The 15671-nt window shown below is 36.3% G+C and overlaps 2 protein-coding genes and 1 long non-coding RNA gene across 3 annotated transcripts; 2 read left to right on the plus strand and 1 right to left on the minus strand.

Annotated features, from left to right (window-relative positions):
• The first annotated feature begins 3775 nt into the window (after positions 1-3775).
• Positions 3776-5037, plus strand: LOC117320849. The gene is made up of 3 exons (XR_004531171.1): positions 3776-4178; positions 4446-4585; positions 4962-5037. It is a non-coding gene; the product is annotated as an uncharacterized LOC117320849 (long non-coding RNA).
• A 2-nt stretch (positions 5038-5039) lies between these two features.
• On the plus strand, positions 5040-7424 carry LOC117320862 (uncharacterized serine-rich protein C215.13-like). Its single transcript, XM_033875345.1, has 4 exons — positions 5040-5106; positions 5586-5665; positions 5987-6376; positions 6787-7424. Exons 1-4 carry the CDS (start codon positions 5084-5086, stop codon positions 7422-7424), a joined length of 1131 nt encoding a protein of 376 aa, XP_033731236.1. The 5' UTR covers positions 5040-5083.
• A 1206-nt stretch (positions 7425-8630) lies between these two features.
• On the minus strand, positions 8631-10317 carry LOC117320852 (protein ANTAGONIST OF LIKE HETEROCHROMATIN PROTEIN 1-like). Its single transcript, XM_033875335.1, has 2 exons — positions 10112-10317; positions 8631-9755 (listed from the first exon to the last, which is right to left on the minus strand). The coding sequence occupies exons 1-2, from the start codon at positions 10231-10233 to the stop codon at positions 9173-9175; spliced, it is 705 nt and encodes a 234-aa protein (XP_033731226.1). The 5' UTR covers positions 10234-10317; the 3' UTR covers positions 8631-9172.
• Positions 10318-15671: the final 5354 nt, after the last annotated feature.

Raw genomic sequence — 15671 nt, forward strand, 5'->3', positions numbered from 1 at the left:
TTGCACCAAAGGTCAGCATGACTTTACACCGGCACAGGCCCAATATCAAGTCCCTGTGCCTCTTGGTTATTGAGAAGTTGTTTGAATGAAAAAGTTGACGCCGGACGGCCGGACGGACGACGGACGCCGCACCACGGCATAAGCTCACTTGCCTTTCGGGCAGGTGAGCTAAAAATGAATGTAAAGTGTGATTGCTGCCGCCGGTGAGCTTTCGCAATCATTGATTGCACTTGTATAATCTATTCCAATCAGTTTGTGTCTACTTCATTGCTTTGACAACATACAAGCACAAGAAGATTATTTACTAATATTAAAAGAAATCCAAATTCAAACAGAAATGACTAAAACAATCGACAGATATATAAAGTCTATAATGCTATTCTTGTTTTTGTTTTAAATGCCAAAGCCCCCCGCACAGAGGTCGACACTCCCCAAGAAACAGCCTCAACAACAGAACAAAACCCAGCCTCTGGTATCAAAATCATCAACACCCAAAACTCCTCAGCATCAACGGATTCAGAGCCCCCAGTCAGAGACACCAACCCTGACTCGTCCAAGGGACATATCTAATGGTACACAGGCAATAGTATGAAATTAAAAAACGTAAAAAAGTTAATTTCATATATGAAAATTTCACATGAATCTTCATTCTTATTTATATTATTACTGTTTACATGCTTGATATTGTGTGACTGCATCACTTAAATTTCACACATACATTTCATATATGAAATTATATATTTATCTTGTTACTCATTATTTGCATCTCATTTCTTGAAATCGAAGCTTAACCCACTTTTCATTTTTGGCAGCACGTGATGTTCGTCTTTTTACTCTGCTGGAACAGATTAAATCCACGCAGGTAAAACAGCAGACGATCATGGAGACAATTTAAAAAAAGTTGACCAGTTGAGCATCTCCGAGCATGGACAGTCAGTAGGACCAACCACAGATATGCCGGAGGATGTAGTGTTCCCCCTCAACAACTTGGAGGAGTTGAACGCCCTCGAAGAAAAGCTTGCGGACACCAGTGTCCTAAAATCAGTTGTAAGTATTGAAATCACATTCATTATATTTTAATAGTTTCTTTTAAAACTTCATATTTTAATTAGTGGCATGAGAGCTTGAAAAGGTTTGATAACCAAATAAACCATATCCATTTAAGCGTTATGTATGGACTCGTGGCCTTCATTAGTAAAGAGAGAGGGGGCAGGTTAATGAGTTGTCCACCCTGTCTGGACGACAGTTGTAGTTTTGATAAAGTGTTAAAATATCATCTTTTCAATAAGCATGTTTGTTTTCAGATCAACCATCTGTCTGTTGTTGGAGGCAAAACAACAAATGATATGACCAGAAGGATCCTGAAGTCCACAGTCCGGTCAGGTCTTGCAACCCAGTACAACTGGTATGGAAAGAAAGGAAAAATGCCCTTTGGAAAGCTGCGACTAGCTACAGTTATACAGAGTAAGTTCCTAGTGTATTTATAATATATTCATAGAATTAATGTAACATTGTTAGTTTGTCTGAGACTTTGATCATATCTTAGCCATACCTCAGTCATGTTTCATATTTGAATTGTAATAACACATGTTTTACCCTTGATGTTAATTTTCTTTTTACAAATGACCATTGCCTTTATTTATCCTCATGTTAAGGTATGGTGTAGCATCTGTATTTCCTGCCCTGCAGGGAGGGCGTAAGAATTGTACCTGCTGCCCCCATTGCATGATCGTAAGAGGCGACTAAATTTGGGATCTGTCTCCCTTGACAATGCCTCACTTTTGGCCTTTAGTTGAGCGTTCGCCCCTGTGAGGAAGGCTTTGGGTTCTGTCCCCTAGCCGAGACATACCATAGTCTTTAAAAATGGTAGTTGCTACTCCTGCTTAGCGCTCAGCATATTTGGAGTGGGACGACTGGTTCGCCCGTTGTAAGTATAATGTGACCGGGTGGGGTGTGCTGCTGGGTGTCTTCGGCAGTATGCTTCAGTGAGGTAGCACTCTAAATCGGCAAAAGATCCGACCTATCACAAGGAGACTTAACACGAACATACCGCAGCCTCCCAAAACACACATACGCACTCACCACATGCATGCATGTCGCACGCACGGGAGGCCGTCCTTAAATGACCTTAGCTGTTAATAGGACGTTAAACAAAATAAACCAAACCAATCCTTGGCAGAAGGGGAACAGAGTTTGTATATTTTTTTTACTCTGAACCCCCAGGGACCTGAGGGGCGGGGCCAAATAGGGGAAATAGGGTTACTCCTTTAAATCGCTACTAGTCATCAAGTTATTAATGAATTTGAACCAAATTTGGTCAGGAACATCCTTGGCAGAAGGGGAACATAGTTTGTTTGTACTCATGATGAACACTGGTTGATTTGTGTGGAATTCTTCATTGCATGGATAAAATACCCTGTGTATGTCCCTTCTAACATTGTGTGTTCAGATAAATTTAAATTTAAATACAGATAATTTAATTGTTTTAATAATTATTATTACTTGAACATTTTTTCAGGGGACAGTGTGCTCCGATCCTACGACTCCATGAAAACTATGCTCCGAACATGATCTAAAAGCTCCAGAGCGCATCACTAGTGTGAACCTAAGAAAGTATATTGCAACTTTGAGCCAGGCGAGTCTTTACTTTCAACATTATTTCATCAGACTTTAATCTTTCTTTGTATGAATTTAAAAAATGATCAAGTAAATAACAATAAATATTAAGAATAATTTAAACATAAATCCTGTGAGTTGTCAAAATGTTAGATATATAGAAAGTTAATGTCAGAATCAACAGTTTTGGCTTGATTTTAGTGTTATCATTGGGGGAACTACATTTGAACCTTGTTATCTCGAATTCGGCAAGATCTTTGGTAAACTTTAAGTTAAGTGAGTTCGAATGTTTAGTATTAAGTTTGGCTGAGACTAACAGAATGCTTCAAATCCAATGGTGTCTTTGAGTTGTAAGTGTTTGAGATAACGTGGTTCGACTGTGCATGTATAATAAACATGAAATAGATGAATCCTACCTTAGTTTAAGTCTATTACATTCCTGTTTAGGTGATAGACATGAAAGGCCACGAGCTTGAATGGTTATGTCAGCATCTTGGTCACACAGCCAGCATTCATAAACTGCATTACAGAGCAACCCAGTGGCTTTTTGGAACGTGTGAATATAGGAAAATTGATGCTTTTGTAAGACTTGAATCTTGCTGGCAAATATGCTGGTAAAAGGTTACAGGACATTGACATAAAAGATAATTTATTTACACTTTCTGACTATTTATTTAGGATACCATATCAAATGATAATGTAAAATATTCTTTGAAATTACAGTACACCTATACATAAATATGTATGTCCGTTTCATTTTTATTTTGGATCTATCGAGTAGAAAATTAAGGTTTAATATTCTCATTTTACAGAAGTTCCAAGCTGAAATTCCTGAAAATCCAGAAGAAACAAACACACAGGACTACTCAACAGGTTAGTTTCTTATATCTCACTTACACTGATAATAGTACGCTCTTTTTATGAGTGCTTACAAACCAAGAAATGAAATCTTTCTGCTTTTGTGAAACGACTTTCCAGAAAATGTATTTAATGTGTATTGAATTAAATGCTCATAGCTTGGGTCCTGCTCTCATGGATGGTACAAAGCAGACATTGCTGACATGGTTTCTAAAAAAAAACACAGTACTACACCAAATTGGACAAATTTTGTCTTTTTTTTTCATTGCCCAAGACCTTGGGTTGATTCAAGTTGAAAACTCATTTTGATTTTCTTATAAATAATTCACAATTTTTTTTTAAATACTTCAGTAAGGAACATTTTGCCCTAGGATAAGATTTTGACGCCAACTAAATATCACCATTCATCAACACCTTTAATTTTCTTTTCAACACAGACTACAGATATGCCTTGCAAAATGATAATGAGATTGAAGATGATTTTGTAGGTAAGTCTGTGTTCCATTCTAGATAGCGTTGTGTTGTATATTGCTGTGTACTACTAGGGCGTGCACGGTTGGCTGTCCGGAACATCCGGAACAATTGGAACTGCAACCGAGTAAGGCAGAACAGGATCGGAACACTGTTCTGGACATGTGCAGCCTGTCCCGCCAGAAGAGGTGGTGGGAGTGGAACAATGACGTAAGCAAGATGGCGACAGCATGGTGAGTGAACTACGATCGTCGATGTAAAAAACGCCGTAATGGTGCAGGTTAACGTCTGATAAGTGTTCTTGGAGTATTATTATTTTTGTGTGCGTACAGTCGATCACTTGTGCAAATTTGCGTCAAACGATATCATTTTAAAACCCGTGCCAACTGCCAAACCCTGTGATCATGTGCTTCTCAAAAGCATTTGCATTAGGCCTAGCTAGGCTATAAATTTTGCAATAATATTCCTGTCTAATCTAATGTTTGTTTGTCATTTTGTAGAGTTCAACTCAAGATTCCCTTATAGCCAAGTGGACTTGCTTTATGTGTAAACAACACCCGACAATCTACTCCTTAGAAGCATTTGAGGAACAGGAAGAAAGTAAAAAATATATTCCGTTGTTTGTTGACGGAAATTATAGGTACATGTGATTACAACTTGCTAATTACATCAACGTTTTGACTAATATTCAATTCCAAAAGTATCCTGCATGAAGTGCATTTTTTATAAACAATTAGGCCTATGATTTGAATGATTATGGTGTCAGATTTTATCTTTTTAAAAAGCCATGAGAATTGACACATTTTTTTCATGTAATATAGTTATATAGACTAATATGTTGTTTTTAAAACCATACTGTACATGTAGCCTATAGCTTCAAATAATACAGTACAGTTTTTTTAATTTGTTGCACAAATTGTGACAAGTTGTTTTACTGATTGTGCAATTGTGAAATTTTATCATTTAAGTCATTTTAATGTAATATTCTTTATATGTGTTTTATTATTATTATCCAGGATATTCCTTCGGTGCACCCTATGTAATAAAACATTCCATGCACACTGTGCCATCTACGACACACTAGAATTGCTGTAGAGAGAAACAGCTGATTTAGAAATTTTATGCAATCCCTGTGCAAATGGATATGGCCAGCAATAAAAGGTACTTTAATTTCACAAACCATGAAATTGTGATAAAGTTTTTTTTTCCATATTCACATTCCTTTAAAAAAATGATAAGATAAATTTATTGCAAGACTTTACAATTATAAATAAAATAATACAATATTGCCACACGAAGGTCAGGTCACTCGCTATTTTAGAAAATCATTGTCGGTGCTAGTGGATTTTCACCAAACTGCCATACATGTTAAGATTAAAAATGTGGTTTTAAATAGTTAGAGTTTCAGAGTTATTGCCAGTAAGACAATGTCTCTTGCTTTTTATTAGCTCATTGGATTTTTAAGCATTGAATTTCTCTTGCATGCTGACAGGCCATCCTGAACTCATCGGGTATTGTCACAAAAATACACTATTTATTCCCTGAGGAGTACCGGATGGCTGACAGGCAACCTATTTTCTTAATATATACATTGATATAATTTATACAACCTAATGCATGTTATATTTTGCTTATTATAGTGTTAAGCTTCAAATCAATACACCAAGTGGCAGTATTTCAGCATACATGGAGCCAGAGATGGCCGAATACTACAGATCTAGTAAGTAATTTAATACTTTAGCATGTAAATCAATTAATTACCATCACATTATGGGCCTTAGGTATACTCAATAGTTTGATATTGCTGACAGGAACTTGTTCCACCCAAGCTTGTGTTGGACCTCTACTAATACCAAGTTTAATGCCAAAGACTCTGTAAAATGTACTCTTAAAAATCCTTGATGGAAAAATAGCAATACACGTAACTCCTGCAATTCACTACCATTTGAATAAATAGTTTTTCTTTCACTTTGATCTAATTTCTTTTGATTTTGTCCATATACATCTATAATATTTATCTTGTGTTTGTTGTTTGTAATAGACAGTGAAGCCCTTGGATCCCTTGTTAAGGAGCATCTTCAGATGTCTACTACATTTGATGGTGCAGCCAATTCTATCTCAAGCCCTTCATCAAGGTCAACCAATGTCATCAGCCCAAGCTCATCTTCTGTCATCAGACCAAGCCCAAGCTCATCTTCTGTCATCAGACCAAGCCAAAGCTCATCTTCTGCTGTCAGACCAAGCCCAAGCTCATCTTCTGCCGGCAGAGCAAGCCCAAGCCCAAGCCCATCTTCTGTCATCAGACCAAGCCAAAGCTCATCTTCTGCTGTCAGACCAAGCCCAAGCTCATCTTCTGCCGACAGAGCAAGCTCAAGCCCATCTTCTGTCGTCAGACCAAGCCCAAGCCCATCTACTAGCACCTCTTCAACAGGTAATACCAACCAAGTGGTAATAAGACTTAAACAGGTTCTGATAATGTGCATTTATGTGGGGTTTTCCTCATTATTTTTGTTTTAATGGCAATTATTGAATAAAACAAGTACATTTAATTCAAAGGGACATGTGTTTATAAATGGGATACAAAGTCATTATTTTAGGATGAACTTTGGAGAATTTTTTAGTTAGTTCAATTTCAAATGATATACATGATACTTATTTTATATGTGGCATTTAATTACTACAACATTGATCAAAGGTTAAATCAAAATAGAGCCACATAAGTGTTATGGATATCTTGTTCCTTGATTTTTCAGTGAACCAAACTTAACATTTTGTGGGAAAATATTGGTGAGGATTATTACTTTATTTGAGTCATGAGATATGTCCTATTTTATACCACAGATACAGAGGGTTCGGGATGCGGTGCATGGAACAGAAGTGCAACATTACTTCTCCTAGAAGATTATAGGATAATCTCGAAGAAAGTTGAAGCTGGTCAAAAAACAAAGAAATCCATGTGGAATGAAATCTCAGCAAATCTTAAGAAAAGGGGTTACAGCTATACACCAGACCAAGTTAGTGGAAGATTTAAGACTTTGGTAAGGGGTTATAAAAACTTCAAAGATCATCAGAAGAAAAGTGGGAATGGAACAAAAGCTTTTGAATATAAAGAAGAAATGGAAGAATTATTGGGGCAAGATCCTGCAGTTGTACCAGTAATAACACTGTCCAGCACAGCACAGAATGCTACAGATATTGATGATAGTCTAGACTCCAGTAGAGACGGAGATGAAACTGAAGATACCACTAGTGCAGCAAGTAATGCAACAGTCTCTGAATCTTCCAAGAGAAAGAAGCCAAATACAAATGATCCTGTCGATGCAAACAAGAAAAGAAGATGTTCCTCGAGAGCTGATGTTATCCAGTCTTTAAATGATTTGATGAAAAATCAAGAGTCAGAAAATGAAAAGAAAGAAGCTCGACATAGAGAAAAACTTGATGTCTTGAAAGAGTTGGTGGGAGCTTTAAGCAAGAAATGATTTATGTTGTTTACTTTAATACCGTTATTGGGGAAAATGGACAGACATCAAGTTTAAGGAGAGATCTGGTATCTTTTTTGTTGTTGTTGTTTATATTTGATTTTTTATTGGCCTCTAAAAGGTTGTAGAGATTGAGATTTGATTGAATCGTTAGTTTACATGTTTTTAGTTCACCTGGTCCCTTGAGCAAAGTGATCTTTTCTTGTGGTGCATCATCTGCCTGTCATCAATATTTATCTTTAAAAAGACATTTTGGACAACAAAGTTTGCAAACAGATGGCCTTGACCTATATTACAGGTCATGTGAAAGGGAGGAGGGTGGCAATTTTTAATTTGTGAAAGCTGCTTGCTATTGTAGGCATGGTAACATAATCTGAATGGTCCATAAATTGTATTATATAATAGTAATAAGTTCAATTTCTTGACATTTTCCCTTGTACCGGTATAATGTTTTTCACCTTGTAACCATACAGTGCATTTTCGAAGAACAATGTTATATACCTCAACCTCAAATTCACTTTGTTATCAGAGAGTGAATGTTTTATTGCAAGTTTAACCATGACCATTTGTTTTATGCTAATTTTTTTCAACTGCATTTGGATATATGTTGATGTTGATATTGTAAAGGTTTTAAAGAAAATATGTATTCTATTGGCACCCATCTATATTGAATATAGAAAAGCTGTTAATATATCTAATCTTGTATATGTTCATATGCATATCAAAATCAGTGGCTTTCATCTAAAAGCTACTTAAAATGTATTAGGGGGAAAATGGAGCAAGAAGGCACTTTTTGTCATCCCCATCATTTATGAGTGTGATTATTTGGTCAGTTGCTCGCTGAAAGTATTTGTGATATTTGTTGTAATTATGCCAATGAACAAATAGTTTACCTTATGACCTTCACATTGTCCTTTTACACAGTAGGGGACAACAATTTGGTTGTTACTTTTTCCCCAAATTTTGTACAGCAAAACTTTTGTTTTTAATTTATCAGGCAGATATATACATGTTATTTTGTTAAAGAATAAAGATTTAATTACAAAAATCAGCATGGTATTGTATGTGCAATATATTTTAATACTTTGAAAAAATGAAGAACAATCCAAGGAAGGAAGTATCTGTGTACATATTCTGAAATTTTGAATTGAAAGCAAGCCAATGATGATCTATCAGTAGCAGTACTGCTATTGTACAATGCCAAGAATACAATCTCACTCACACTCTGTTTAATTACTCACAATAACTATTCAACAGATGATGAAGTCATATATCCTTTTAATTCAATGTTAATATACACACCATATGAATGAATTCACACCAGTCGATTGGCAATAATATTTCTTTTGAGAACTCCTTCCGCATCATTTTCTACAATGTTTGGAACAGGTTGGTGATGATTTGGCTGATCACCATCTTCCTCCAGGAAATCACTGACCTCATCTTTTTGTAAAATGCATATATTATGCAACACAGAACTAGCCATAATTATCTGACATGCAGTTTTGATACTGCTTGTCTGAAGGTTTTGCAGACGTCGAAATCGTCCTTTCAGTAGCCCAAATGACCTCTCAATAACGACTCTACAGGATGAATGGTAATGGTTATACCTTCGTTCACGGTTTCCGAGATGGCCATTGTCTCTATAAGGTGTGAGTAACCATCCTCTGATAGGATAGGCTCCATCAGCCAGAATGCAGTAAGTATTGTTGCAGAGTTGCAACCCATTGTTCCAAATGTCTGAGTTTTTAAGGACACGTGCATCGTGGCAACTGCCAGGATATCCAACAAAAACGTGTTAGTCTCATATCGTGTCTACAAACAGCTTGCATCTGGATAGAGTAATATCCTTTACGGTTGAAATAGGACTGGGGATGATCTTTTGGCTTACTTATGTGTATGTGTGTCCCATCAAGCGCTCCAATGATACCTGGAAAACCATTCCTTTGTGAAAACACATCAGCTTCTTCTGCCATTTCTCCTGGACTTGGCCATTTTATGAACCTAGATTTTAAGTGATTTAAGATAGTTTTTATAATCCTCTTTCGGCATTCAATGACGGACGCTTCACCAATTCCAAAGCGGTCTGCTATTTTATTTATAGTGTCTGTGCCACCTAAATACCATAATGTGACATATAGCTGTTTATCAACGGGTATAGGATCATATCCTCCTGTGTGATGTCTTTGCCAATCGGGACATTCTGTTATGAAATCTACCAGAACACTAAATGTATCTCTAGACATCCTGAACAATCTTCTGAATACTTCATCTGTGTACATAGGGATAACTTCTTCTGCGTATCGTCGTATCTTTGCTCTTTCATCTGGCCTAAAAATTGAAATTAGGAGTAAGATATTGGAGGTTAATGTGTTATAATAATTTAATATTATAAATTTTGTTTAATTTTTGACAGCCATTCGACCCTATAGGCCTAGTATATATTAAAACATTAAAATATATAATCCTGAGCATTTAAGCAGTAATTCAAAAATGGGGGGGGGGGGGGGGGGGGGGGGGGGGGGGGTGGAATTACACTAGATCTACATTTTGTGCATAACGATTAAATCCTTGAATGTGATTACAATTTCGGGTGAACAGTCGCAGAGACGTAATGTATGTTTTGGTAGACGAATAAAATATAAATACAGCGAATACAAACAAAACAATATATTGAAAATACTTACATTGATAAAGCTATCAGTCCAAAATGTAATGGCACCGTGACACTGGAGTCTTCGTCATCTGAAGAGTCAAAAAGCTCTTCTATGATGACAAGTGCTGCCGCTGTTTCCACAGGATCCGCCATTTTGGATGTGCTACTTCCTGTTCCAAATTACTCGGTTCGCGTATCTGTTCAGCACATCCGGAACTTCACTGGAACAGCCCAACCGTGCACGACCCTAATGTCAGTAAATGATTTGTGGTTTTTAGATCTCAGGTTTGTTTGTTTGTTTGTTTATGTTTTACGGCCCATCGACAACTAGGGTCATTTAGGGCCAAACAATATTCTAACATGTTTTATTTTTAAAGTTAAAATCAGATAAAATTTGTCATTTTTTAAAAGCATCCGTATTGTATATTTACATCATTATAATAAAAGGTGGTTAAAAATGGTAAAATATATATATGTACATTATGTGAAATAATATGTACAAATAGATTATGTGAACTTTGTTATAAATAGAACGTCAAAGACAGTAACGTAAAAGACATCAAAGTCTATAAAATAGATCGATTTCTTTCAAGTAGCTAAATATTGTTTTCGAATCCACGGAACTGAAAAGGGTTTTCATATCCGGGACTCGAAAGTATTTATCACGAATGTGCTTAAAATCGGAACATTCTATTAAAAAATGCTGCACTGTGAATTGAACATCACATGCATAACACACCGGTGGATCCTCTCGTTTCAAAAGGAACGAATGAGTAGGATATGTGTGCCCGGTACGGTGCCGAGAGAGTACTATTTCCTCTCTACGATCCTTCCGGCTTGGATTTGATGTTTTAAGTTTTGGTTGTACTTTAAAAAGTTTGTTGCTCGTCTCGAGAGACCAGCGTTGCTGCCATTTACTCTGAATGGCAGAACTAATTAGAGGTTTGAAATCTGTATATGGTATTTTAATATTTGTTTGTTGCAGATTTAGAGCAAGTTTTGCTTGGCGGTCAACAAGTTCGTTGCCTTTAATTCCGACATGGCTCGGAATCCAAAGTAATGTTATTTTGCATTTTTTTAAGATACGAGATATTCGTAAAACAAGGTTTTGTATGAGTATGTTCTTTGGATCTCGTGATTGTAAATTCTGATCTCATATTAGATATACTAGATCTCAGGAACTAGGATGTTACTATAATATCACTTTGCATGAATTTACCCTGGAGTCATCAAATGTTTTCTTAGAAATTCATTATTCCAGATACATATTGAGTTATGATAAGTGAGCAGTCTAGTATGCCAAGATTGCCTGGTATGTCAATGAAATGCTTCTAGTTGTGCAACGGAACATGTATTAGTTTTCATGTGTACATACTTTGCCCCTGATAGGTGGTTGTGCATTAGGATATGCAATCTAATTAAAATCTACATGTTCATTCTCACTACGTTACATGAACATCTAACAACATCCCATTAGGGGTCACGTCGGGGTGACCTTTTGCATTAGCCAATCTGTGATGTAACGCATTCCGGACTCTTCAGCCCGCCTTTATTAGTGTGTTCCGGACTTGGCTATGTACGATTTGTGTATTAGAAAACCATACATGATTTCCGCCCAAACACTCCATGTGTTTTGACGAACGTCAAATACTGCTAATTTAGACCTGGTAAAGGGTAGGTAGCCATAGTCGAGTTTTGATCGAATAAGTGCCCTATAAAGGCGCAGAAGCATTTCGCGGTCTGCACCCCAGTCAGTATGGGATAGTACTCGTAAAATGTTCATTGCCTTTGAGCACTTATCTTTCAAGTATTTTATATGTGGAACAAAGGAGAGTTTCGAATTGAAAATTAGTCCGAGGAATTCAGTCTGCTCGACAACTGGAATTGTGATACCGTTTAATGTAAGATCTGGATCATTATGTTTAAGCTTGACGAATCACTGTCGACCATTCCATTTCATCCTATCATCGTCCCAGGGAAATCCCACGTTGGCACTCTTCTCATCCGCCACTATCATTCCCAAGTTCTCCATCAAGGACGACATTTCACCGAAGGAGCCGTTCGCGCTGCAGGATTTTGGCTCGTTAAAAAGAAGAAGGATGTAATGTATCCTATAATGTCCCTGGTGGCATTTAGCTGTACGTACCAAGTCACCAGTATGTTTGTAAACATATGAATAATTGTACATGAGACGCTTGATTAAAGGCAGTCTTTGAGGGAAGGCACTAAATACCAACCTCGCTGGCCTGTTTTATATTGCGCATGCGCATGTGTGTTGGATAAAAATAGAAGGGATTCCCCAGTACCATTTGCGGCGAATATGAACACCGATTTGCGACGAACCGATGAAGAGATGATCGAAAGGATGACATGATATAGAATGGAACAACAATCTGAAGGTATCAAGCACATAATAGTTATTTTGACACGTATTTATACTAATATACTTATATTAAGTACTATCAAACTCTTGATACTGGTTGTTTTTTATACCTAGCTGACTCATAAAAATTAATTTCTTATTTTTATTAAGCTTAATTCATTCCCAGCTGGTGTCTGATTTTGTTATGCGATCATTCTAAATAATAATAATATAGATTTTTATTATCAAAGTAACCAGTATTTCCTGATTCTAACTAGATTTATTTCAAATTCAAATATAATTGAAAATATTTTTGTATTGTTATGTTATACTTTTTTTTTTTAATTTAATGTAAAGAATTATAATTGTTGTTTATAACATTACACCTTGTGGGGCCTTGATTGGTTAAATAGAGAATTTGAATTTTTTTCTTTTGTAAAAATCATAAATATTTATTAACTTTAGATTTGTAAATGATTTTCACCTTTTGGTATTTGTCTATACTCTTTTATAAGTTAAACATTAAGAAGGCCATCATGATTTACCTATAATTTCAAATTTATATATTTGATCATGCATAATAGTTTATCATTTATTTAATGAAGGTTACACAGTACTAGTTAATACAATTACCCCCCCCCCCCCCCCCTCCTCCCCAAAGGCCAAATTAAAACTTAACCAAATTCGCAATGCAATATAAGTTACAATACAGTTATTATACAGTGTTAACATGTCACTTACTACCAGTATTGTTATATATGTTTGGTATAACCTGAAAAAAAAATATGGAAATGATCCTAAAAAGAAAAAAAAATACATGTTCATCATCATAAGATAAAACCATATGTATGCCAATCTGCCAATTTGTGTGTTTTGCAGGTTCGAATTCATACTCAGAATGCCCAAAATGGTCGGATTTATTTACTTCATGTGAAGTTGATCCTTTCCATGGATTTGTAAATGACAATGACCAGTTTAAAGAGCTGAGATGGCATTTTGAGGTACTGACAAAGGCACATTTCAAGTTCATTTGGAAAAACAGGTAAGTCAATACAAGTCCATAACCATGAATAGAAGTATTGCTTAGATGTACATACATTATCAATGGATGTAGGCTATTTTAAGATGGATATAACTTCTGTCTTACTTATAACGTCTGTTAATGACTGAATGTTTGTATGCTTGTTTTGATCGTATAAACATGTAGTATAGAGCTTGCTTCTTCCACCATTTTCTTTGAAAAATGACGAGGGAGGTCCTTTTTTCTTTTAATTGCTTAAAAATCAATAAGAGAACTTCTTCATTGATATTTGGTCTAGAAAAATTCTGTTTGTTATTTTCTTTTTGAAAAAAGACACAGACATTTTTAAATTTTTGTGAAGAAAAGAAATGATTGAGGTCAAGAGAACTTAATATACTTTGTATTGCCATAGCTGTAAAAGTCTAAGTCATTCATTCTAGTCTTTTTAAAGTGTACTTTAGTTTAATGTGACTCTGGCTAGGCAAGGTAAAGGCATATATGTTTAAAAAATTTATTTAAGCATTGAACTGCTTTCAGTTGGAAGTTATGGGCTGATGAATGCCAACTGGACGAAGGCAAATTAATGAAGCGCACTAGCATTCTTTAGGTGTAGTCTTTGGAAAAGCAGATAAAATTACAATCATAACATTACAATCATAGAACTTTCAGTGGTGTGCACAAAGATCTCTTGTATAATACTTTTTATTTTTTTGCAGAGTTTACTAAGAAACAGCACAAGATCCAATGGAGATCCCCAGACTGTCTATACTTACCAAACTGTCCGTACATAGTTGTTAATGTCGAACGGTAGGACAAAAAAGGAGAGGGCAAAGCTTGCAAAGGTAAGCATTCTTTGTTCATTCAAATATATGTTCCCAACAACGGATAGGAAACAACCTCGTATACCTTACAGGCTGAGGAGGTTAGTACCTACAGCTGACTAACCTCTCAAACCTGGAGGTAAGGATTCATTGATAGAATATGTATCCCTGTATACATACACAATGTAATATACTCTGTACCACATTAATGTCTATAGGATACAACCTCATATACCTTACAGGCTGAGGAGGTTAGTACCTACAGCTGACTAACCTCTCAAACCTGGAGGTAAGGATTCATTGATAGAATATGTATCCCTGTATACATACACAATGTAATATACTCTGTACCACATTAATGTCTATAGGATACAACCTCATATACCTTACAGGCTGAGGAGGTTAGTACCTACAGCTGACTAACCTCTCAAACCTGGAGGTAAGGATTCATTGATAGAATATGTATCCCTGTATACATACACAATGTAATATACTCTGTACCACATTAATGTCTATAGAATACAACCTCACATACCTTACAATTCGGTTTGGTTTATTTTGTTTAACGTCCTATTAACATCTAAGGCCATTTAAGGACGGCCTCCCGTGCGTGCGACATGTATGAGTGTGGTGAGTGCGTATGTGATTTGGGAGGCTGCGGTATGTTCGTGTGAAGTCTCCTTGTGATAGGCCGGAACTTTTGCCGATTTAAAGTGCTATCTCACTGAAGCATACTGCCGAAGACACCCAGCAGCACACCCCACCCGGTCACATTATACTGACAACAGGTGAACCAGTCGGTCCACTCCAAATATGCTGAGCGCTAAGCAGGAGCAGCAACTACCATTTAAAAGACTCTGGTATGTCTCGGCCAGGGGACAGAACCCAAAGCCTTCCTCACAGGGGCGAACGCTCAACTAAAGGCCAAAAGTGAGGCATTGTCAAGGGAGACGTTAGGAAGAAGAAAGTTTTTTTTTTTCCATTTGCAGTTATATCTATTTCATTCTATATTACTTCCATGTCATTTGTTTTTATAGCAATGTGTACTTCCCTCTAGTTTAAAATTGGTCATATGGGTATTTCATTTTAGGATCGAACTCTTTATATAGCTCTTAAGTTTTTTTGAACAAGCATTGTTAAGTTAGCTGTAAATTTCCATAGTATGTTTTCACAGCCATTCATTGTCTAACTGGTTTTACATGTCTGAATGCTTGCTTGATTGTCTCTGTAGGTAGATATATCCATGCTAATGGATAAAAGAATAATTACTAAAATAGAGGAATTTGTTGGAGATGGGTTCATCTCTTCCTCTTCTATCCGTCTACTGGTGGAACAGTTTGTCAGGAAAGAGCTTTTTCCCAACCAAAAGTGTCCTCCTTGGACTAAC

The sequence above is a fragment of the Pecten maximus genome, unplaced genomic scaffold, assembly GCF_902652985.1.
Source record: "Pecten maximus unplaced genomic scaffold, xPecMax1.1, whole genome shotgun sequence".
NCBI lineage: Eukaryota > Metazoa > Mollusca > Bivalvia > Pectinida > Pectinidae > Pecten > Pecten maximus.

Coding starts and splice junctions, on each gene's coding strand:
- LOC117320852 (XM_033875335.1), bottom strand. CDS start 10,233: ATGGCGGATCCTGTGGAAACAGCGGCAGCACTTGTCATCATAGAAGAG. Junction 9,756..10,111: donor GGACTGATAGCTTTATCAAT/GTAAGTATTTTC, acceptor TTCAATTTTTAG/GCCAGATGAAAGAGCAAAGA.
- LOC117320862 (XM_033875345.1), top strand. CDS start 5,084: ATGGATATGGCCAGCAATAAAAG. Junction 5,107..5,585: donor GATATGGCCAGCAATAAAAG/GTACTTTAATTT, acceptor TGCTTATTATAG/TGTTAAGCTTCAAATCAATA. Junction 6,377..6,786: donor TACTAGCACCTCTTCAACAG/GTAATACCAACC, acceptor TTTATACCACAG/ATACAGAGGGTTCGGGATGC.